The sequence below is a fragment of the Oncorhynchus kisutch genome, linkage group LG5 (assembly GCF_002021735.2).
Source record: "Oncorhynchus kisutch isolate 150728-3 linkage group LG5, Okis_V2, whole genome shotgun sequence".
In the NCBI taxonomy this organism is placed as follows: Eukaryota; Metazoa; Chordata; class Actinopteri; order Salmoniformes; family Salmonidae; genus Oncorhynchus; species Oncorhynchus kisutch.
Window position 1 is genome coordinate 24,112,016 of NC_034178.2, and position 24,968 is coordinate 24,136,983.

At 41.2% G+C, this 24,968-nt stretch overlaps 2 protein-coding genes across 7 annotated transcripts in view; one reads left to right on the plus strand and one right to left on the minus strand.

Moving 5' to 3' along the window:
• Nucleotides 1–3,637, plus strand: part of LOC109890133 (mitogen-activated protein kinase kinase kinase 12) — an 81,134-nt gene extending 77,497 nt beyond the window's left edge. For all 3 annotated transcript variants that reach the window (XM_020482089.2, XM_031824698.1, XM_031824699.1), the window contains exons 13-16: nucleotides 342–592; nucleotides 848–915; nucleotides 1,070–1,364; nucleotides 3,535–3,637. In XM_020482089.2, coding sequence (XP_020337678.1) covers nucleotides 342–592; nucleotides 848–915; nucleotides 1,070–1,364; nucleotides 3,535–3,594 — 674 coding nt within the window. In that variant the 3' untranslated portion in view covers nucleotides 3,595–3,637. The remainder of the gene's footprint in view (nucleotides 1–341; nucleotides 593–847; nucleotides 916–1,069; nucleotides 1,365–3,534) is intronic.
• A 3,710-nt stretch (nucleotides 3,638–7,347) lies between these two features.
• LOC109890788 (poly(rC)-binding protein 2) lies at nucleotides 7,348–24,083 on the minus strand. Of its 4 annotated transcripts, none has more exons than XM_020482821.2 (12): nucleotides 23,902–24,083; nucleotides 22,070–22,208; nucleotides 21,855–21,911; nucleotides 21,628–21,744; nucleotides 21,171–21,302; nucleotides 16,641–16,769; nucleotides 16,332–16,406; nucleotides 14,552–14,593; nucleotides 13,471–13,543; nucleotides 13,055–13,110; nucleotides 12,676–12,845; nucleotides 7,348–8,464 (listed from the first exon to the last, which is right to left on the minus strand). In XM_020482821.2, exons 2-12 carry the CDS (start codon nucleotides 22,136–22,138, stop codon nucleotides 8,428–8,430), a joined length of 957 nt encoding a protein of 318 aa, XP_020338410.1. In that variant the 5' UTR covers nucleotides 22,139–22,208; nucleotides 23,902–24,083; the 3' UTR covers nucleotides 7,348–8,427. The 4 variants fall into 4 exon arrangements, with proteins under 4 accessions (XP_020338410.1, XP_020338408.1, XP_020338409.1 ...); XM_020482819.2 differs by having other exon boundaries at nucleotides 13,471–13,564; nucleotides 23,902–24,081; XM_020482820.2 differs by having other exon boundaries at nucleotides 16,635–16,769; nucleotides 23,902–24,081.
• Nucleotides 24,084–24,968: the final 885 nt, after the last annotated feature.

Consider the following 24,968-nt stretch of genomic DNA (forward strand, 5'->3'; position numbering starts at 1 on the left):
GGGGCTGAATAATTTTGCACGCCCAATTTTTCAGTTTTTGATTTGTTAAAAAAGTTTGAAATATGCAATAAATGTCATTCCACTTCATGATTGTGTCCCACTTGTTGTTAATTCTTCACAAAAAAATACAGTTTTATATCTTTATGTTTGAAGCCTGAAATGTGGCAAAAGGTCGCAAAGTTCAAGGGGGCCGAATACTTTCGCAAGGCACTGTAAATCACAAGACATGGTCAGACAGACATTTGTTAAAAAATACACCATAACACAACATCTACAGTGTATAGTCCTTCTGTGTTTAGGAAATAAGGAAACTGATGCTGGTTGGTATGAATGACTTGCAGGTGGAGGAGGGACAGACGATCAGACCCCAATGCGTAGTGACACCCCCAGCGAGGACGCGGCCTCCATCCCGTTCTCCAGTAGCCCAGATTCGCCCTGTGGGAGGGGGGCGACAGCAGGGAGGGGGTCGATGCTGGGAGGCCCAGGGAGAATGCCCCAGGATGAGGAGGAGGAGACGGGAATCATAAGGTCACCCAGGTGCTATCTCACACCTGCAGCACTGCTCTACCGGAAACAAGTCACACGCAAACAGGTAGATCTGCCACAGTTGTAAAAAATAAAGATGCTGGGCCAGAAAAAAATATGTTTGTCTGTGGTGCATTTTCTGTAATGCATCCGCATGCATTACAGAAAATGCACCACAGACAAACATATTTTTTGCATATTTTTTGCTGGTTCTTTTCCTAAAAACATTCCGACCATGTGCCAAATCAATTGAGAAAAATAGTTGTAAGATGAAGCTGATCCCTTTCTAAGTCTCATCATATCTCTTCCATGTCTCCTCCAGAGATGTGGTGTGTCGTCAGAGGAAGAGGAAGGGGAGGTAAACAGGGAGGTGGAGTTACCACGGAGACGGTGCGAATATACATCTTATACATTATAGTGTATTTAGTCAAGATTCTATAGTACATAGTCCAGCAGGAAGAACTTCTTGGTGTGATAAAAAGAGCTTGTGTCTGAGTTATTGAGAGCCCCATTATTTAATCTATTTCCTCTCTTCCCCATGCAGTCGGCCAGTGAGCATCAACAAGTGCCAGTCCCTGTCCACCTTCAGCTCTGAGAACCTGTCACCAGTGTCCGTGTCGGACGGAGAGGAGGGCAACACCAGCGACCACTCCCACAGTGGCACGCCCGACGTGGTCAGCACCAACACAGATGAGCGGCTGGACGACAAGAGTGACGACCTTCTGTCCCAGGGGTCGGAGATCTCTGTCGACCCTACCCTTGACCCAGCCGAAGGCCTATCAGAGGAGGCCACCATCCGCCAGGTCAAGACCGAGCTCAACTCAGAGCAGAACTATGAGGTAGGTAGGGACAGGGTTACTCTGGGAACTGTAGAACTATGAGGTGGGATACTGTAACAACTAGAACTATGACAAAGTGTTACCGTGACAACTAGAACTATGGTAAGGTTACCATGAGAACTGTTATGTTTAGTAATAATCGATGAGAAATGATGAGCCGAAATCCTGATCATAATGCATGCTCTGATCATTAAGGCTGCCATCCCTATAACAGAATATAGGTCTACATTTGGATTTGGCTCTTGTGTAGGGACCAGTGGCGGCCGCTGATTGGCTGGGTGTATGGGCGTGGGGGGTGGTCGTGGTTGAAGTTGTCAACAAAGTAGCATGACAGAAGTATGCCAAGTTTTCAAACTACCGGTAGTTTCTTTGAAAAGATATTCAAAGTGATCTGTGCATTTGAACAACAGCATAAATATGCTTATTTCACTTTTGCATGTCACATGATGCCACTGTTTTGAACAGATTCGATTATACTATTTAGAATGAGCAGCCAGCTCACGAACAAACAAGTGCACCAGGGAGAACGCAACAAGCATGCAGATGCAATAAATAAGTGAAAACACATGATCTAACTGGGGATAGCTAATGTCACAAACCTTGATGTGCTAGCCAGTTAACTTTCATTATGAAATATCTTCATATTTACTAGTAAGTCAGATATTAGAAATTGGCATGGGAGATAACTAGCTAGCTAGCAACCAGCTAGCTATAGCTAGCTACTTATCAAAGGTAGATAACTGGTTAATTTGACCAAAATATTTACCAAACTATTTCTCAATGTTTCTCAAAATTACTGTTAGCTGTCTAATTAATTTGATCATGCTTTATGATAGACCCGGTTTTATGCTGTTTTAGTCCAAACAACATGCTGCCTTGTCACCTACAGTAGAACCTGACGAACACCATGGAGGAAACAATAAAATTGTCCAGCCACAGTCATGTTTTTTTGTCCTACTATATATATTGGGGCGGCAGTGTAGCCTAGTGGTTAGAGCGTTGGACTAGTAACCGGAAGGTTGCAAGTTCAAAACCCCCGAGCTGACAAGGTACAAAATCTGTCGTTCTGCCCCTGAACAGGCAGGTAACCCACTGTTCCTAGGCCGTCATTGAAAATAAGAATTTGTTCTTAACTGACTTGCCTAGTAAAATAAAGGTTAAAAAAATTATAAATAAAATGATAAATTAACAGGCACCTCATCGATTATATGCAACGCAGGACAAGCTAGGTAAACTATCGTCAACCATGTGTAGGTAACGAGTGATTATGTTAAGATTGATTGTTTTTTATAAGATACGTTTAATGCTAGCTAGCACCTTACCTTGGCTCCTTGCTGCACTCACATAACAGGTAGTCAGCCTGCCACGCAGTCTCCACGGAGTGCAATGTAATCGGCCATGATTGCGTCCAAAAATGCTGATTACCGATTGTTATGAAAACTTGAAATCGGCCATTCCAATTAATCGGTCGACCTCTACTCTCCAGAGATGTTCAATCAGGTTCAAGTCTGGGCTCTAGCTGTGATACTCAAGGACGTTCAGAGACTTGTTCCAAAGCTACTCTTGTGTTGTCTTGGCTGTGTGCTTAGCGTCGTTTTGCATTTGGAAGGTGAACCTTCGTCCCAGTCTAAGGTCTCTAAGAAGAGTCTTGGTGGTTCCAAACTTCTTCCATTTGGAGGCCACTGTGTTCTTGGGGATCTTCAATGCTGCAGAAATGTCTTGGTACCCTTCCCCAAATCTGTGACTCGACACAATCCTGTCTCTGAGGTCTACGGACAATTCCTTCGACCTCATGGCTTGGTTTTTGCTCTGACATGCACTGTCAACTGTGGGACCTTTTATATAGACAGGTGTGTGCCTTTCCAAATCATGTCCAAGGAATTGAATTTACCACAGGTTGACTCCAATCAAGTTGTAGAAACATCTCAAGGATGATCAATGGAAACAGGATGCACCTGAGCTCAATTTTGAGTCTCATAGCAAAGGGTCTGAATACTTATGTAAATAAGTATAATTTGCTAAGATTTCAAAAAGCCTGTAATCGCTTTGTCAATATGGGGTATTGTGTGTAGATTGAGGGAAATATGTATTTAATCAATGGCTAGCAAAACTGTATTAATAACAATGCAGTAATGCCATCCTCTAACTCTGCCTCTCCACCTCACCCCAGGGCCTGTATGATGACTCTGAGTGTGACAGTGCTGAGCTGCACAGAGCCCCAGCCCCATAGACCCCCAAGCACCAACTGGTGAGGTGGCCAGCCCCCCCCCCCCCCCCAGTCTCCCGGACAGGCCTATGTACAGCCAACCAAACCCCCTCACCTCAACCTCCCTTCTCTCACTTCCCAGTCCCAGCCTTGCAAAAACACTTCAACAAGCCAACTCACCTCACCTACAGGTGCAACACCATACTACAGATGTAACTTCTACATGTTATAGTGATTCTTTCACTATCCGTTGTTTCTTACTTCTATATTTTGTCCAAATATTGTCATACTTTATTATCTATTCTATGTATTCTAAGTCTCCCATTCAGATTATATGTCAACATTGTCAGAGGCATCTGCACTTTGTTTACTTGATTGGTACTGATTATTTCATGTCCAAAATCTTTTGTTTCCTCACAAGGATTGTGCACTGAGTGTCATTTAATTTATTTATTGGGTATTAGAGAATCAATGTTTACATTCTTCTTTACATTTTCACATGTATTTATAAATGTTTTTCATCAGGGATTTTGTTGTCCAACTTTTTTTTATACAATCTGTATTTTATTTAATGTAACATCAACTGTATGTAAATATTTGGACCTCTTGAGACACTATTCAATTAACAAACATTTGTAAGAGTTGAAATGTGAGACTGGATCATCTAATGGTGCTGACTAATGTTTTACACTAGAGTGCGCTATTGAATTGTACCAGACAACTGCATTCAGCAGGGCACAACATTGTGGATATTTCAGATAGAAATAGATTATGTAGATCATACATACCTCTCTGACATGTAGAACAAATTAATCATGTCAGCTCTATTCATGACATTTCTATCTGAACCATTCAATGTTTGCCTACTGAACATGGCCCTGAACAGATATTATATTGGTCTGATACCGGATGCTGTTCATGATGATGATGATTACAGGGCATTAATAAGCATAGAAATCTAATAATTATATTTCTCTGGCATTAGACAGATTGAAGAGAACAGAACAATAATAGATAATGAACAACACCAAGCAATATGTACACTAACTCTGAATCATTCCCCTGACTGCACCGTGGAGTAAACTAAAACTACAGCCCCTTTCTTTCAGGGTCTGACCGCACTTGTTTTTGTTGATTAACTATTGTGTATATTTGGTATTGCAGTCTTTATACTGTATTAAAATGCAATACTACGTACTAGGATACCATTGAGAACAAAAACTCAGGTCAAATCTCAAATGGCACCCTAATCCCCACAGCTCTGGGTCAAAAGTAGTGCACTTCATAGGAAATAGTGTGCCATTCGAGACGAAGCCTCAGTCACCGACCATTTGCATTACCATCTACAAGTGTCAAGATCCTAGATCAGATCACTAAAGCATGGTTGTAATATAGTATGTATGGGTTGTACTTGTATTTTTGTCCAAATGCAGATGTTAGTCAGAGCATGAGGCTCAGATCAAAGGGACTTAATCACCCATAGAAACAGAATCTATAGAAAAAAGGAAATCTACCACTCACGAGTAGCAGACTAGTTAGTTTAAGAACAAACTAGTTGTCTGGCAACTAGTTACTTTCCTGTCAGCTAAGGTTGTGTCCCAATTCTAAATCATTATCAACTAAATGCGCACTTGTTCACTTCCCTTCTTGGATTGAAAAGGAAAGGACTGCTGTAAGAAATATGGTGGAATCACCCTCTCCCAATCCAAATACACTGCTCAAAAAAATAAAGGGAACACTAAAATAACACATGGAGGTCTGGATTTGGAGTCACACTCAAAATTAAAGTGGAAAACCACACTACAGGCTGATCCAACTTTGATGTAATGTCCTTAAAACAAGTAAAAATGAGGCTCAGTAGTGTGTTGCCTCCACGTGCCTGTATGACCTCCCTACTCCCTACAACGCCTGGGCATGGTCTCCTGAGGGATCTCCTCCCAGACCTAGACTAAAGCATCCGCCAACTCCTGGACAGTCTGTGGTGCAACGTGGCAAGAGGAAGGCATTGATGCTATGGACTGGCCCGGTGGATGGAGCGAGACATGATGTCCCAGATGTGCTCAATTGGATTCAGGACTGGGGAACGGGCGGGCCAGTCCATAGCATCAATGCCTTCCTCTTGCAGGAACTGCTGACACACTCCAGCCACAATGCATTGTCTTGCATTAGGAGGAACCCAGGGCCAACCGCACCAGCATATGGTCTCACAAGGGGTCTGAGGATCTCATCTCGGTGCCTAATGGCAGTCAGGCTACCTCTGGTGAGCACATGGAGGGCTGTGTGACCCCCCCAAAGAAATGCCACCCCACACCATGACTGACCCACCGCCAAACTGGTCATGCTGGAGGATGTTGCAGTCAGCAGAATGTTCTCCACGGCGACTCTGTCACGTCTGTCACATGTGCTCAGTGTGAACCTGCTTTCATCTGTGAAGAGCACAGGGCGCCAGTGGCGAATTTGCCAATCTTGGTGTTCTCTGGCAAATGCCAAACGTCCTGCACGGTGTTGGGCTGTAAGCACAACCCCCACCTGTGGATGTCGGGCCCTCATGGAGTCTGTTTCTGACCGTTTGAGCAGACACATGCACATTTTTGGCCTGCTGGAGGTCATTTTGCAGGGCTCTGGCAGTGCTCCTCCTTGCACAAAGGCGGAGGTAGCGGTCCTGCCGCTGGGTTGTTGCCCTCCTACCGCCTCCTCCACGTCTCCTGATGTACTGGCCTGTCTCCAGGTAGCGCCTCCATGCTCTGGACACTACGCTGACAGACACAGCAAACCTTCTTGCCACAGCTCTCATTGATGTGCCATCCTGAATGAGCTGCACTACCTGAGCCACTTGTGTGGGTTGTAGACTCCGTCTCATGCTACCACTAGACTGAAAGCACCGCCAGCATTCAAAAGTGACCAAAACATCAGCCAGGAAGCATAGGAATTGAGAAGTGGTCTGTGGTCCCCACCTGCAGAACCACTCCTTTATTGGGGGTGTCTTGCTAATTGCCTATAATTTCCACCTGTTGTCTATTCCATTTGCACAACAGCATGTGCAATTTATTGTCAATCAGTGTTGCTTCCTAAGTGGACAGTTTGATTTCACAGAAGTGTGATTGACTTGGAGTTACATTGTGTTTGTGTTCCCTTTATTTTTTTGAGCACTGTATATGTTTTAATATCCATGGGTAGGAGTGAGCAAGTGTAAACTTGGGCAGCATTGGGATGCAATAGAGGCCTATGTTTCGACAGCCTCCGTTCCATCCTATCAAATGACTCAGCAGGTTCCATTTGATAAGCTATAAAATGGCAGCTCCTGTGTTCTGTAAGGTTTTATAGATCCACTAGTATTTATTTTCTGGAAAAGCATAGATTTTTAAACGTTAAAATATTTTAAAAATCATCTTTCAAGTAATAATATTGGACCTGACCTTAGATGTGGATTTGTTTTGTTGCCAATACAGCAAAAGACCACTGCCCTATGGTGACTGGAGAAAGAGGCTCTTGTATGTTTCCGATTAGCCTGATATGTTGATTTGTCTTAATAAGTCCCTATGGTAAATGTCACGTTAATGTTTTTTCAGAACACTTAACAGATTTGGCTCCAAGCTAGTTTCCAATATGCTGAATCAAACAGACTCCTCTTTCCTTTGAAAGTACATGTTTGTTTTTATAATTGCATCTGTGTACAATAAATATTTAAGACAAATAAAAATCACTGTTCAAAAACTGGAAATGTGGGTGTCAGACTTTAATGCTGGGTAAGTATAGGTTTTCATAAAATCATAGCAGTGACTTCCATCAACTTTAATTTCCAATGAACATTATTACACACACGCAACACGAACGAGAATTTGTAGTTTGAGCATTTCACATCTTTATTTCTGTAGTTTTTTGACAATGTTGTGGCACCCAACATCTACATTTCTTTCCAAAACGTGCACAAAAGTTACTTTATTTCCTGCAAATAATAAAAAATTAAATATGACTTGAGCAAAGAAAGCAAAGAGCAGGAAATTCATTTGTTTTTAATCGCCCTGTCTTAGTTTCAGCGATTCATAATATCTTAGTTTCTCTCCTCACACTCAGACACACCAGTCAGTTCAGGAGTTTCTCTCCTTTGGTAGTTAAAACAAATATTTCCTCCATTGAAGAAACATGATCACACGGGTGGGTGGGGCAAAGGTGGAAAAATAGGAATGACACAGAAACAAAAAAGTTAAGGTGACATGAATACATACAGTTTGAAATTGTTTTCAACAAATGCAATATCCATGTCTTCTAGTAGTGTTAGAGCGGTTTGTCATACCCAAAATACCAGCAGTGACCGATTTCCCCTTTAATTTTGTGAGCATAGTGACATAACCAAATGACGGTGAGTTTTGAATTTCTGCAATGGATAAAATGACTAGGGGATCCAGGATCGTGGGGGGGGGGGGGGGGCTAAAAATGCAGAAGGAAAAAAAGTATATTTTGTTTGGACATTTATTTGTTCAAGACAAAAAAAATACAAAAACTTTTAGCGAACTAAACCTATTCAGATTTTTCTACCTATACTCTTGTGATGGTGTCAAGAAAGATATGGAAAACTTTCTCCCTTCAACAAAAAATAACCTAAGACCAAATCATTAAAAACATCCAACTGGGACACAAAGTGCCTTATTAAAAAAAAAAAAGTAAAAACAAATGAATGTAGATCAAAGTAAAATCAGGTGGGTGGGCGTGATTTTCATAAAATAATACAAATAAACTAAGTTGGATAGTTGCATTGACCACTTTAAAAGGAGAGAGCTGACTGATGGATCGATTGGTGGTAGAAGGTAAAATGTGGGGGGGATTAGTGCAGATCACATCTATGCAGAGTCTGTTCTATCAGTTGGCCGCCAGTCCTGTAGCTTCAGATGAGAGCCTGGAGAGAGACACATTGAGAGATCGAAGGGGGAGAGAATAAGCCATGCTGTGCGTTTCAAATTACAACGATAAAACAGGACAAACTCACCTTTTCACAATTTAACCTTCTTACAAACCTCCACACCGCTTTTTTTCAGTTCATAAAATGTCTACCCAATAGATAAACCTCTAGAGGTGTATTAACTATCAGTGGATAAGAGGATGTTGTTTCCTTGACATCAACCTCTTTGAAGAGTGTATTCCATGTCCTTCCATTTCACCTTACAGTCACTGACCTCTGATCAGTGCTAATAAATTGTAGTGCATCAGTGATTGCCAGCGAAAGGATAAAAGAAGCAGTTATGGCTCGATTCAAGAGTCCTAATCTAGGCATTACGAGGACATCAATTTCCTGAAATTGTAAAGGTCCAACAGCCCATGATTAGCAGGGCTATATGATACCTGAGGGCAAATTATTATAGTGATTAAGCCCAACTTTACCCCATGTGGCAGATAGATACAAAAACAAAACAAGATTTTAGCACTATAATGAACACTTTACAAATATAACTAGCTACCCCACATACAGTTGAAGTCTGAAATGTACATACACTTAGGGTCATTAAAAGAGTGAAATTAAAACTTGTCATTAAATGAAGATTGACTTTCAATATATATAAAAAATATTTAAATAAATAAAAAGAGTTCTTAACAGGGCATGTTTTTTTTTACCCTCGCAGGTGTCATCTGACTGTGTGATATTAGATTTCTTCTTGTGTAAATATTTTCTGTCTGGATTTTAATGATTTGTATGTATCCGACGAGCTTCTCCTTCACGTCTCTATGGATTAAAATGAAATTTTCATTAAAACTTGTTTTTTAACCTCTCCACAAATTTCTTGTTTTGACAAACTATAGCTTTGGCAAGTTGGTTAGAACATCTACTCTGTGCATGACAAGTCATTTTTCCAACAATTGTTTACAGAATGATTATTTCACTTATAATTCACTGTATCACAATTCCAGTGGGTCAGAAGTTTACATACACTAAGTTGCCTGGAAAATTTCAGAAAATTATGTAATGGCTTTAAAAGCTTCTGATAGGCTAATTGACATCATTTGAGTCAATTGGAGGTGTACCTGTGGATAGGCCTACCTTCAAACTCAGTGCCTCTTTGCTTGACATCATGGGAAAATCGAAAGAAAATCAGCCAATACCTCAGAAACAAATTGTAGACCTCCAAGGGTCTGGTTCATCCTTGGAAGCAAGTTCCAAATGCCTGAACGTGGTACTTTCATCTGTACAAACAATAGTACGCAAGTATAAACACCATGGGACCACGCAGCAGTCATACTGCAGGAAGAAGACTCCTAGAGATGAATGGTGCAAAAAGTGCAAATCAACCCAGAACAGCAGCAAAAAACCTTGTGAAGATGCTGGAGGAAACAGGTACAAAAGTATCTATATCCACAGTAAAACGAGTCCTATACCGACATAACCTGAAAGGCCGCTCAGCAAGGAAGAAGCCACTGCTCCAAAACCACCATAAAAAAGCCAGACTACGGTTTGCAACTGCACATGGGGACAAAGATTATACCTTTTGGAGAAATGTCCTCTGGTCTGATGAAACAAAAATAGAACTGTTTGGCCATAATGACTATTGTTATTTTTGGAGGAAAAAGGGGGAGGGCTTGCAAGCCGAAGAACACCATACCAACCATGAAGCATGGAGGACGCAGCATCATGTTGTGGGGGTGCTTTTCTGCAGGAGGGACTGGTGCACTTCACAAAATAGATGGCTTCATGAGGATAGAAAATGATTTGGATATATTGAAGCAACATCTCAAGACATCAGTCAGGAAGTTAAAGCTTGGTCGCAAATGGGTCTTCCAAATGGACAATGACCCCAAGCATTCTTCTAAAGTTGTGGGAAAATGGCTTAAGGACAACAAAGTCAAGGTATTGGAGTGGCCATCACAAAGCCCTGACCTCAATCCCATAGAACATTTGTGGGCAGAACTGAAAAAGCGTGTGCGAGCAAGGAGGCTGACAAACCTGACTCAGTTACACCAGCTCTGTCAAGAGGAATGGGTCAAAATTCACCCAACTTATTGTTGGAAGCTTGTGGAAGGCTGCCCGAAACATTTGCCCCAAGTTAAACAATTTAAAGGCAATGCTACCAAATACTAATTGAGTGTATGTAAACTTCTGACCCACTGAGAATGTGATGTAAGAAATAAAAGCTGAAATAAATAATTCTCTCTACTATTATTCTGACATTTCACATTCTTAAAATAAAGTGGTGATCCTAACTGACCTGAGACAGGGAATTTTTACTCGGATTAAATGTCAGGAATTGTGAAAAACTGAGTTGAAATGTAGTTGGCTAAGGTGTTTGTAAACTTCCGACTTCAACTGTATTATCCAGGACAAAGTTAATATTCAAATAAATGAAATACAGCATGAGATCTTAACATAAAGATGGCATGAGAGGTGCTACCTGAGCTTACAGCAAGAGAGAAAATCCAACAAAAAGCTTTTAATTAGTAACGTTGAAGTTGGTCTGACACAAGCGTGCCCATGCGGATGCAGTCTTTAGATAGAACGATCAGAGAACGATCAGGGACCTTCAAGAGGGTGAGCGAGACATAAACCAAAGGACATGGAGGAGAGAAGCCAGATCTGGAAGTGTATTTTGTGGCATTTTTTGATTAATTGTATAGTTAAGAAGCATGTGGCATAGGGCACAGCCAGGTTTAAAGCAGTGACAACCAAGTACAGACAACGCTAAGCAACATCCCAAATGGCACCTTATTCCCTATAAAGTGTATCACTTTTGACCAGAGCCCACTTTTGACGAGGGACCTGGTGAAAAGTCGTGCACTATATAAGGAAGGGCCATTTGGGACACACTTCACGTCTGTACTGTAGTTTCTATTATGGCTGTAGCTTTAGTACGGAGAAAGCCTTCGCCTCTTAGACTTGGAGCCCAGCTCTGAGGAAAGCTTTGGCTCGGGATTGGCTGAGTGGACAGGGTTACCGGAGGAGGTGGGGCCAGTGGAAACAACATGGAGGGCCAGGGGCTTAAGACTGAGCAGACTGGAGACAGAGGGGACAGCAGGGGAGTTGGGTGGGAGTGGTGAGTCAGAGGGAGAAGGTCCTTGAGGAGCCAACAAGGACAGAGAGATGGAGGCGGAGGGGGGCGCCAAACAGGAGGAAGAAGAGAAGGAGGAAGCAGTAGAGGTAGCGGCAGGAGAGGTGGTAGTAGTGGAGAGAGGAGGGCAGAGGAGGCTGGTGCTGTGGGTCTGTTCAGGGTTTGAGGAGGAGAATTTAGAGGACTCTACGCTGTAGAAACAAGAGAGACAAGAAGGAAAAAGAGGGACACACAGTCGGGATGGGTTCCAGGATAGGCTGGTGAGTATGGAAGGAGTGAGGGGTAGACTTCAGGGTTGGGAGGGTGCATGAGGGGGAATCATAAGCACAGACTGACAGTCAGGGAGGGGTGTGAGAGTGACAGGCATAGAAAAACTGACAATAGTGGCCATCAATGAGTAAACATCATTAGAAGACCAACCCATGTTTCAATAGACAATGTGCGTGTTTGAGATCGACTACGTTCCAGCCGGACTGCACAGGATCACTGATCTACAAATCACCTTCCATCCCCAAATAACTACTCATTATGTGATAAAGATCAGTGATTCTCTTGTTCAAACTGATCCCCTCAAACATGCCATCGATAGGGGTGGGGGTTAAACAGTTATCTAACACAAACACATTGCACTGTAGGCAGACTAACTGGGAGGCACCCAAAAAGGTCAAAAGGAAGTACCATGGTGTGGGAGTAGATGAGATTGGGTGGATTCTCAGTTCTACAAAAGAAAAAAAAAGGGTGGGGGGGGGCTTGGTTGAATACTGGGCGGAAGATGGTCCTTCTGGAGAGCCACAGGCTTTTGTTCCAACCCAGCTGTTTTAGTATGCGTTGGGCAGGATCAAAAGCCTACTACACCAAGCAAAATTCCAGAAAGTTCCCAGAACCCAAAGTCCTCAGGTTTTTCAGAAAACATGTTGGAGGATTTCCAGAATCAGGAGGGAATGTGCAGGGAGGTAATCCAACTGGAATTTAGGGGAAGTTTCTTGAATTTTGCAACCCAAAGTCAATTTATCCCCGACTCTAAAAGGACAAAAGATGGTAGTTGGTTAAAAAGCTTGTCACTAATGTGTCTGACCTGGCGTTGATGAGGTACTCTGCCAGGCTGATGGAGGCGGGGGAACCAGTGATGGTGACCTGTCTGTCTGCGGAGCCCTCGACAGGGTTAGCTATCTTTATCTGGGCACCCGACATCTGGCGGATCTCATTGATCTTAGCACCCTGGCGACCAATGATGCAGCCAATCAACTAGGAGGAAGAAAAACAGAAAGTCAGTTAAGCCAATCAAATAGAGGAGAGAAACAGGAAGTCAGTTAAGCCAATCAACAAGAGGGGAGACAGAACCAGGAATTCAGTTACGTCAATCAATTAGAGAGGAGTCGATTGATAGTGTGAAATGTCTAACCACTGGAGGGAAATGGAAGGGGAGGGTCAGTCATCACTGTGGAAATACTTACATCATTTGGAATGGTCATCTCATGGGAACTAGTTTGGGCAGACGCATCCATCCCTCCTAAATCAACAAGCCAAAAATACATAAAACAAGGATCTGGAACAATTTGGCACTCTTCATGATATGTAAATGCCATTGTGGTGGCAGGTTCAATGTAACAAAATCTTAACTGACATTTCAGTAGGTAAAGCCTTTGTCGAGGAGTTGTTTTCTCTATCCATGTGACAAACCAACGATAGCCTGACAGCCAGAACATTTGCATTTTGCCTCAACGAATAAAAAAATGTATTTAAAAAAACATAAAATGTAGTTCGCACTCCTGCTGATGTTCTACTTTGGTCAACACACCAGTTCTGAGCGCAGTAGTTTCAATAACCTTATCTTTTTATACAAACTATTGTATTGTTATGTCCTTAGTACCTTGGAATCCTTGGTTGCTTGGGGCCATTGGGAAGGGGCTCTGCTGCATGGCCAGCTGGTGTAACTTGGTGAGCTGTGGAGAGATAGAGGAAGACTGTGAGGGCAAGAGATGGGGCAGGGAGGGAGGAGAGAAATGGAAAGGAAAGAGAAGGGACAAGAAGCACAGTCAGTAAAGTACCAAAACCATTTCATTCACCATGACATTCATTCATTCATAATAGTAGTTGGAGTTGTGTTCATTACATACCAAACTAACGAACAGTTAGGGACTACCTGGACCTTTTCTGTTAAACTCAGTTTGCATGCACTGATAAACACACAACCCAGCTATCTTATTTTCTTTCTCTAAAATGGACAAGTGTTGGATGGGTTGTGGAATCATTCTTAATAAATTTGTACCCCATGGTCTTTCCACTGTAGCTCTGGAGAACTCGGAATGTTTGCTTATAGTCTTCTGGCAGATGGCTATGACACTACATGTTCTCAGTATGTAGGAATAGATATTTCCTGGCCTGTACCAAACAAAACCAACCAGGCCCACACAACTACAGGCCATGGTATAATCAACACAGTAATAGTTAGGACAATAATATAAGATCAATAGTGAACATAAACATAATTTCTTAAACCATAACCCAGTGCTATGTTAAATAAAAATGTTGAGAATGACGTTACTGGTTAACACACTACCAAATACACCAACTCCTCTAAATGATTTGTCTATTAATATCATCTCTTCACCGTAAGGCAAATTTCTGATCAAACTCTTCCTCTTAAGGCATTTTACAACCAGGCTGGGTTTGGAGCCTCGGCCCTACAGTCTACCTAACACCTTTTCCTAGTGCACTGGTTGGAAGGAGGGTAGGTTAGGAATGGTAGATAAAAGAAATGGGAGGGCAGGGAGGTACAGAGGATAGGGAACTGGGGGGGTATAAATTGAGAGGTGAAGGGTAGGGATGATAGCATAAGGTAGGAAAGGTACGGAAAGGTAGGGCAGGGACAGGTAAGGATTTTGGGGGAAGGACAGAGGGTATAGAGGATACGGACACCAGGAGGAAGAAATTGCGACAACAGTACTTACATCTGGCTGTGGTATCGCATGTTGTCCTTGAACGGCGTACGCCTGAAAAAATAACGTGTTCTTAGGCATCCTGTTCACATATCACGATTCGCAGCCACAAGAGTATACAGGACAAACGGATGTTAGAATGTTAAAAGTATAAAATCCCCATCCAAGAAATGTAAATGAAAATTTGCTCCTGAACGTATTTAGATGTGCCACAGAAAGGGGTGTGAAGACCTTTGCAATCAAGAGGTCTGTTTTATTACATTTCCCGAACATTTCTATAATTTCTCTTTCACTTTGTAAATGTGGACTGTATTGTGTAGATAAGTGAGGGAAAATCTCAATTTGATCCTTTTTTAAAAATAGAAATTTAAGGCAACAAAATGTAAAAACGTTGCAAGGGTGTGTCGACTTTCACTAGGCATCCATTTAAAAATGGTTTGAAACTATTTAACTCTGCGCTCAGGACTAGAGCTTCCATAGTGTCTGTGCAGTGCCTGAATGTTTCATGTCCCCAAACAACAGTATCTTTTTCTTCAACACACACAGATCCTATAGGTCTATATCTCTAAATGCTCTCAATACATTTTAAAGTAGCCAAATCTTGAACAAAGTATCCATATTATAGAGAAAGATAACATTTCTAAAGGAATGTTAAAGCGATTGAAAACACAGCAAAAACAAAGCACGTTTCCATTCTGCCTAGCGGAGCATGAACTGGGCTTGGATTTTCAGGGATTTTATTAATTAATTCTCCCAGTAACAGTAACAATGGTGGGTGGAGGGAGGTCTACTTCAGTTTAGGGATGGGGCTTGAAATAAGTTCACTATTCGAATAATAGCATGCATTTGTGTGGGATTTCTGGATATTTTTTACTTAGGTTTTAAACCTTAGCACTAAGGCACAAGGGAGAGAGGCTGGCGCGATATTGCTGTAGCTGCAGAGGGGCCAGTGAAATGGGAGCAAGCAGACTCTCCTATGACGTATGGGAGGTCATAGCTACACTGAAAATGTTTTTATTGAATTAATCATTTGAAATGTCATGGTATATCCTTGTATGTAACATGGATATTTTAACTTGAAAAAAAGCCCTTTTCTCTGTTTAATAGGCCCCTACACTCTTGCCCACAAAAATGAATTATTTACCTTTATTTAACTAGGCAAGTCAGTTAAGAACAAATTCTTATTTTCAATGACGGCCTAGGAACAGTTCAGGGGCAGAACGACAGATTTGTACCTTGTCAGATCGGGGATTTGAACTTGCAACCTTTTGGTTACAAGTTCACCACTCTAACCACTAGGCTACCCTTCCGCCCCAAAAAAATACTCCCACAAGTATTTGAGTACTAATGTCCGTTCAGATGTTCAAATAACTGTGCACATCACTATTTCTGTTGGTAACCACCAGAGATGTCATAACAGTAACACAAAACCAAAGGCTGGGCAAAAGTATCACAGAGTTTATTATTGGTAAATTCCCTATAAAAATGCAGCAGAACACAACAGATCAACTACAGGTTAGTTCTCAGAGGAACCCCCCATTCCCCTTCCCAGCCAGCAGTAAGTTGATTAAATGATCTAAATAAAATAATTAGCAAATAAATTCATTAAAAATCCTACAATGTGATTTTCTGGATATTTTTCTCTCATTTTGTCTGTCATAGTTGAAGTGTACCTATGATGAAAATTACAGGCCTCTCATCTTTTTAAGTGGGAGAACTTGCACAATTGGTGGCTGACTAAATACTTTTTTGCCCCACTGTATATAAATGTGTAAAAATATATCAAACATACCTGTCCTCCAGCAAAGATGACAGGGGATCCTGAAGGTTTTGGTCGGTATGGGATGGTGACCCCCTTAGGGGGAGACTGGAGGAAAGAGGGAAGGGAAAGAGAAAAGGAGAGACAGGAGAGAAGAAGGGATGGGAGAGAAGGAGGGACAGGAAAATGGGTTTAATTCAGACGTGTTTTCAAAACACAAGCAAGAGATGCCAAAATGGGTACCAAAGAGGTTGTACGGGTAATTTGACAAATTAATAAAATTATAAACATTTAAGCTGAATAAAAATAGATCAACGATTTGAGGATATTACTTACACTTACCTCGAGCATAACCACGCAGATTTGCTTGACACACTCAATTATGGACTGGGGGGTCCCTGCGATGGTGATGGCCCGTTCTGTAGAGTTAGGAAGCATGTCCCCTGCCACCTGTACCTGAGCACCTGTCGACTAGAGAGAGAGGAGAGATTGACTGGTCTGGACTTACATATTACATTAACATTTTTGTAATTTAGCAGACGCTCATATCCAGACAAAACTTACAATCAGTGCTATGAACTAAGGTAGGTAAAACGACCACCAGCAGTAACTTAGTCACTGCAAGTAAAACCTTTCAAAATAGCCACTTTCTGCTAAATCTGTGCAAGTCGGGTATGCAAACTGGTGAGGGCCCAAGAAGGTGACACTTTCTTTGCACTGAAACATCCATAAAATCCCTGCTAGGGGGAAATGCAAGTTAATTAAACAAAGAATCTACATGATCAGTCTCTGTGTGTAAGATAAAGTGGTTAACGTGAACCTAACTCACAGCTAAAAAAAGTAAGAAAGCAATGCAATGTTATTTGTTGCCTAGATTTTACTGCAAACACTCAAGTCTTGAGAAAAAAAAACTATACACTAAAATGGCAGTTAGCCATGACAGCCTTTATAATAGAAAGCTTGTGACCACACACAATCTATATATTGCACTTCAGAAAAAAAACGTTTAAAGTAGAAATAGAATGAAACAGGGATTCTATTTTTTTCTATTATAGTGGCACTATAGTAGACATCAATCAAGTGCACAAGGCTACATGTATGCAAAAATAACATTCAGAGTAAAAATGTAATAATCCCCCTCACTCACACAAGTGTTATAAGAAAGTTCAACAAAACCAATATCTTTGGGCTACACTGCACATTATTACATTGTAGAACAGATGTTCACAGGCAGAAAGTGTACAATGTGCCAGCTGAGCATGATACCCGTTGGCAGAATTGAAAAAGTGTATTGAAAAAGTGAGATTGGGGGGGGGGGGTTCCTTTCACCTCTATTAGAGGTCGACCGATTAATCGGAATGGCCGATTAATTAGGGCCGATTTCAATTTTTAATAACAATCGGAAAAATCAGTATTTTTGGGCACCGAAAAAAAAAAACATTTACACCTTTATTTAATCTTTATTTAACTAGGCAAGTCAGTTAAGAACACATTCTTACTTTCAATGACGGCCTAGGAACGGTGGGTTTAACTGCCTCGTTCAGGGGCAGAAAGACAGATTTTCACCTTGTCCGCTCGAGGGATCCAATCTTGCAACCTTGCAGTTAACTAGTCCAACACAATAACGACCTGCCTCTCTCTCGTTGCACTCCATAAGGAGACTGCCTGTTACGCAAATGCAGTAAGCCAAGGTAAGTTGCTAGCTAGCATTAAACTTATCTTATAAAAAACAATCAATCATAAAATCACTAGTTAACTACACATGGTTGATGATATTACTAGATATTATCTAGCGTGTCCTGTGTTGCATATGATCTGACTGAGCATACAAGCATACAAGTATCTAAGTATCTGACTGAGCGGTGGGAGGCAGAAGCAGGCGCGTAAACATTCATTCAAACAGCACTTTCGTGCGTTTTGCCAGCAGCTCTTCGTTGTGCGTCAATGATCCCAAACACACCGTTCGGGCGAAGGAGTGGCTTTCAAGGTCATTTCAAGGTCTTGGAGTGGCCTAGCCAGTCTCCAGATCTCAACCCCATAGAAAATCTTTGGAGGGAGTTGAAAGTCCGTGTTGCCCAGCAACAGCCCCAAAACATCACTGCTCTAGAGGAGATCTGCATGGAGGAATGGGCCAAAATACCAGCAACAGTGTGTGAAAACCTTGTGAAGACTTACAGAAAACATTTGACCTCTGTCATTGCCAACAAAGGGTATATAACAAAGTATTGAGATAAACTTTTGTTATTGACCAAATACGTATTTTCCACCATAATTTGCAAATAAATTCATAAAAAAATCCTACAATGTGATTTTCTGGATTTTTTTTCTCTCATTTTGTCTGTCATAGTTGAAGTGTACCTATGATGACAATTACAGGCCTCATCTTTTTAAGTGGGAGAACTTGCACTGACTAAATACTTTTTTGACCCACTGTAAAACTTCTTACCTGGGAATATTGAAGACTCATGTTAAAAGGAACCACCAACTTTCATATGTTCTCATGTTCTGAGCAAGGAACTGAAACGTTAGCTTTCTTACATAGCACATATTGCACTTTCACGTTCTTCTCCAACACTTTGTTTTTGCATTATTTAAAACAAATTGAACATGTTTCATTATCTACTTGAGGCTAAATAGATTTTATTGATGTATTATATTAAGTTAAAATAAGTGTTAATTCAGTATTGTTGTAATTGTCATTATTACAAATACATTTATTTGTATTTATTTATTATTATTTATAAATCGGCATTGGTATCGGCGTTGAAAAATCATAAATCGGTCGACCTCTAACCTCTACAGTGGCATCCAGCTTAAGCCAGGTCCAGCTCCACTTGATCCCTGAATCCACTTGTTTAACAAGCAACGCCTCATTTTCACCTAATTCTCTCATTCTGAAAATTAACCACATTCTGTAAAGTTAGCTCATCTGATGTTGTAACGTTAGCTAGCTAGCTGTCTGACTTTATTAAATCAGCAAATTTTCACACCATAAACCTCTAATTGATCAGTTAAGTTGGCTAATGTTGCCCAACATTTCTCTGGCTAGCTAACGGAGAATTCGATCGAGCTAGCAAGATACTTAACAATGCTAACAATACTTGTTCAACCACGCTTTCTCCCTCACATAAGGGCTGGGTGATATGGCCAAAATATCATATGGTATTTTTCACATTTGACAGTATTTTATGTTTTTTGATTAATAAAAGTTCTACATTTGCTTTATGAGTAGTGGGTGACCCTAGGGTGGCAACATATATCCTAAATTATTTCAATGGGTCTTTCTCCATTCAGATTGTTTTATGCTGTTCAATTCAACCCAAAATAATTTTCTGCATTTCCATCCATTTCCACACTGCCACGATATTGACAAAAATACTAAATGTATTTTTAACCAAATGTTGCAATTGTTATTAAGATCAAAACACTTGGGTGAACTTTTGGAATCACAGAAATAGAATGTTTATTATAATTCTATAGTTGGAATATAACTAATAGTGGGCACTTTGAAAAGTGTTGTTTGACATGACAACGAATGAAAATGTCATGGATGAGTTATTGTGACAGGGTAGGAACCAAAGTGATGTTCAGTGTTTCTTAGGGGACCTTACAGTCTTTGGCTACATTAAATATTTTATGGGGCGGCAGCGTAGCTTAGTGGTTAGAGCGTAACCCACTATTCCTAGGCCGTCATTGAAAATAAGAATTTGTTCTTAACTGACTTGCCTAGTTAAATAAAGGTAAAATAAAAATTTATTAATGTAGCCAACATTCATGCGACACCTATTCCTCTTTAATTTAGAATATACTGTTGCACAAACATGCTGATTTAGGCCTCCACCAGCACTGGTATCAGGCTGTATTAGCTAGCTACATTTGCTCTGACTCAGTACTTTTATTAGCTAGCTAGCGATTAGCATTAGTGGCTAACACTATTTATCTGAACTTACTAAGAAAATACAAACTAGCTGTTTGCACATGTAAGAAACAAACTAATATTGTAATTATAGAACGCTTGTGGATTTATATTAAGATCAAAGTGGAAACAACATTGTTGTCATCAACATTGTTGCATGTGCTGCATTGACCATGCAGACTGAATGAAACAGTCCCGTGGTCAAGCAACAACAAATGCGCTCCTCGAGTGACAGGGGTGGGACTAGGTCTGTGTGGAAAGCGGCATGGAAAGAGAGAGCGTAGAGGATTGACTCAAGTAGCGGAGTAAACTATGAAAACGGACATTACACACTGCGCATCACATTTAACAAACCAAATATTAAAATACCATTATAGAAGGTAAAGTAAAAACCCCAAACAGGTCTGTGCATCAATACCGGTATATAGTAAAATACGGTATAGCGCCCAGCCCTACCTTACCTCAAACTTTCCAAATGCCAGTTGTTTTTCGGTTACAGCTCATGAAATACGGGTCATCACTTTCTCACCCCCATCTCCGTGGTCAGGTTTCTCACCTACCTCTGTTATCGTTCAGGGGACGTGCTGCTGCAACTGGCAAACTGCCTTTCCACTCTCATCCCAGAGCACGTGCTGATGCTGTAACAAGCAAATTGGTTGTCTCTTCTAACTTCAGTCGCGTGTTGCGTTCTGTTAATGTGAACGATTGGTTGAGCCTTGGATACAGCCAGTATTGCTCCAAACGCGCTTCACTTGTTCGCTTACAGCCAGTAGTGATCCAAAGCCAACTCCCCCTTCCTCCCCCGCCCAAACTTTTCTCATCTACACGAATCACGTAGTAGGTCACCTATTTTGGATTCAAAAATTCTTAATTTCACCTGAAATGTGACTAGTTTGCATTGCTGGCTAGTAAGAAAAAGCAAGTGCAAATGTGAGTACATATGTTCTCCCACCCACCTCTCGGATTTCTTTGATCTTGCAGCCACCCTTGCCAATGAGGGACCCACACTGGCTGGCTGGCACCACGATGCGGAGGGTGACAGGGGGCTTGCTGGTGGCCGTACTGTTCGTCATGGAGCTGCTGATGTCCTGGGAGAGAAGAATGAATGATCAATGAACTTACTCCACAATGTCCACTTGACAACATCATTGATTGATATGTGAGAGGTGTTCAGACACTCTTGGAGGACAACTGTAAACAGATGTATTGTTAATAAATAACCTTTTTTCAAATCAACTTCCAATAGTCCTCTAGGATTAGTTGAACACCTCACACATCCAGTCAGTCCCTCTATTCATGCACCTGAGAGGTAGTGTTAATCGGTTCCGTAAAAATAGCCACATCACATTCCCTGTAGATGCCAAAGTGACAAATAAACAGTTGGGCCTGGACAAGACAGGGTAATTAAGTTACCTCTTCCAGCTTTTCGATGATCATGGAGAACGCTTTAAAGATGGCGGTGGTGGGGCCTGCCAAAGTGATGATCCTCTCGGGACAGTTGCCCTCTGAGATGTTGATGCGAGCTCCGCTCTGGACGCAAGGGGTTGGGAAATTCACCATTAGAGAGTTATATAAAAGAGGTGCAACGAACAGAACACAAACAGCTTTAGTGTCATTTAGAAACAGAAGGCATCTGTCACCTCTTCTCTCATCTTCTTCACAGATTCACCTTTCTTGCCAATGATGCTTCCAACTTCCTAAAAGAAAAACAAATACATTTAGAAACGTAATTCCTAAACTTTAGTCACCTGCTGTGGGAGGTCACTCCTTGCATCAGCAATCTAATGGTCAGCATGACATTACCTAGCCTTTAGCACCGTGGGCTAACAGTCATCTGCTGTGGGATCTTGCTCACCTTGCCATGCATGAGCAATCTAATGGTTAGGGTGACATTGAGTCCTCCTTCAATAACACCGGAGTCCATAACTACAACTGGATGGGAGAGTAGCTGCTGCAGATGGGTCAAAACTGGGGTATGGTCACAAAGATTGGATCTGGAGGTAAGACAAGAAAACAGTGAGAAAAGTAGGAAAAGTTAGAATAGAGCATTGGAAGTATTATGGGGCCGAGGGAAGAGCAGGAGAACAATTGAATATAGAATGTGAGAACAGAACAAGACTGGTGGTTTTGTTTTTTAATTCAGCCTATGACTTTGTACAATAATACTAAATAGCTAGCGAACTATTGAACTCATAAAACTTGATAGGAAGGTATCAAGTAAACGATCCAAGCTGCTGAAACAACAGTAGCTGATTTTAGTTCAATGGAGGAGATTATCTGTAGGCACTGATGTTCTTACAAACTAATCAAATATATGCATAACACCTGATCTAAACTGATTGCCATTATTATAAGAGTGAAACATCAATTTGCAGCTCGTCACCTTGCTGCATAAACTCAACTCTGTACCTTTACAGAGTAGAGTAGCTATAAGTGTTGGCTGAGAGTACCACCAACTACATCGAGTCGCTATCAGGGATGTAAAACTGTACATTATTTTATTCCACCTTGTACCCATGTTTGTCCTGTGTAACTGTGGGCTTTTTGGGGGGTGCTGAATTGAGTAGTTTTTGATTAAGAAGTCATTTTGAGTGAGGTCTGTCATATTGCACCCTTTAATCCACAGCTTTTCAATGGAGTGCGAAGTTCAGACTTCAAAACGTGCTCTACTACTCGATACTTTAATACATATCAATTTTTTAACGCTTACTGGTACCCGTGCTTGTCAGTTGCAAGCCATAGTTTGATAAATCTATGATGCATTCTGTGTCCCTTGCCAAAACTACTGTAAGAATCTGCCGTGAAATGACGGTCTGCTCCTTCTCAACAGCGGCTAACTATGAACATTTTTTACTTTTATTTTTTGAAACTACTGATATCAGCACCCAAAGAAAAGCTAGTACAAGGTAAGCAATGAACAATATATTTTTACGAGTATGGACTGATAGTGGTACACTCCGCCAACACTCAACTCCGTAGAGCTGTAGCTAACGTTATATGGAAAGAGTTGAGTTCTCAGCTAGCTAACTTCTGAACCCAAAAAAATAATGGGGCCTTCTAGTATGAGGTTGCGTCCATGATTATCATTAGAACTGTATCATAATTCATGCAAAGTAACCTGCCATTAGACTAAAAGGAACATATTTAGTTGGCGGGTCATCATAGCAATGGTTCACGTGTGCATATTTCAGCTTATTAGTAGCACACTCCTGGCATGTTAGACCAACAAACAGGTTAATGATCCCAAGACTGAATCCGGAACGAAAGTGACTTACGGCTCAGTTCGTAAATGAATGGACAATGTGTCCGATTACTTGGCTCCAACGAATTTAACTGCGCTCATAGGTAAGGCACGCAGTTTAGCCTCACCGGCCGGCTCTAGTTTAGCTTTCAGCTAGATTTACGACCTAGCATAGCGCGCTAACTAGCAAGTTAACTGAGTGGCTAGCATCCATATGTGGAGCATGTGTACATTGTATGAATGGCTGTGCTGTAGTCATTCACGCTAGCACTGTTTCAATAATATATCGGCTACAAACACCAACACTCGTCATTTACAAATGGACAAGCGTAAATAGCAGCTATTTGGCTGGCTTTGTGAGCTGCGTGCAAGTCGTGTGGCCTGGCAAATTCACGCGGTGGGTTTATTTGTGATTGTATTTGCACACACATATAAAATGTTCTTACCTGATCCGTGTTTTGGGATGCGTTGTCGGGGAGGGGGTGGGGTTGTGAGGGTAGAAAGGGAGAGGTTCGGGAGGGTAGAAACCCGGGGGAGAGTTTTAAAAGGATTCGGGGAAGAGGGAAGTGTGAGATGATGATCGGGCTCCACTCGCTGAGCTGCTTCTTCTTCCATGATAAAATGGCGGTCCGTAAACAAACGGTAAAGGTGCATGCCGCCACCTACTGTTTAGGAGTGTGGTCAATCACGGTTTACAACATAAGCTCCACATTTCTAAATCCTCCTACCTAGTACTGCTGAGAAAAAAGAAAAGCTTTTTTTTTTAAAGAGCTCTACTGACTTATAATAGAACCTCCCGCATGCCCCAAATCCCTTCCAACCCCGACTTCAATCTTTCTGTCTCTTCAACATACATACTACCGTTTAACCGACCATACACTCCAGATGTAACAGTATAGCTTCCGTCCCTCTCCTCGCCCCAACCTGGGCTCGAACCAGGGACCCTCTGCACACATCAACCACAGTCACTCACGAAGCATCGTTACCCATTGCGCCACAAAAGTTACATCCAAAAGTTACATTCCATAGTCTATTTTTTGCATTATTTGCAAATAAACTGTTAGTCAAGGAGGAATTAGATTTCCAAAATGCATCAGAGAAAGAGCTTGCGTATGAAGCAAGTTGACAAATGCCACAGAAATACGTTTTTGTACTGGAAAGAACTGGACTGTATTGAATACATGCATAGTTCATTCTATAGACAGAATTCTCGAAATAGAGTTAACAAACTAAATCTACATTCATATAAAAGTTTATAACAATATAATTTTAATATTGATTCTCATACACAATCACTCACAACAGAAAAGCAATTTCTTGCGAAAAGTTCAGTTGATCCTTCCTATGGTAATTTACATAGCTTTACAATTAAAACAAATAATTATATATATGTACATATAAAGTTATCAAAGTGTTTTGCTATGATAGTAAACGTATCAAAGCATGATGACTTGAATGTATACCTATAATTAATCATAAATGGCAACAACAACAAAAAATGTCAAATTAGGAT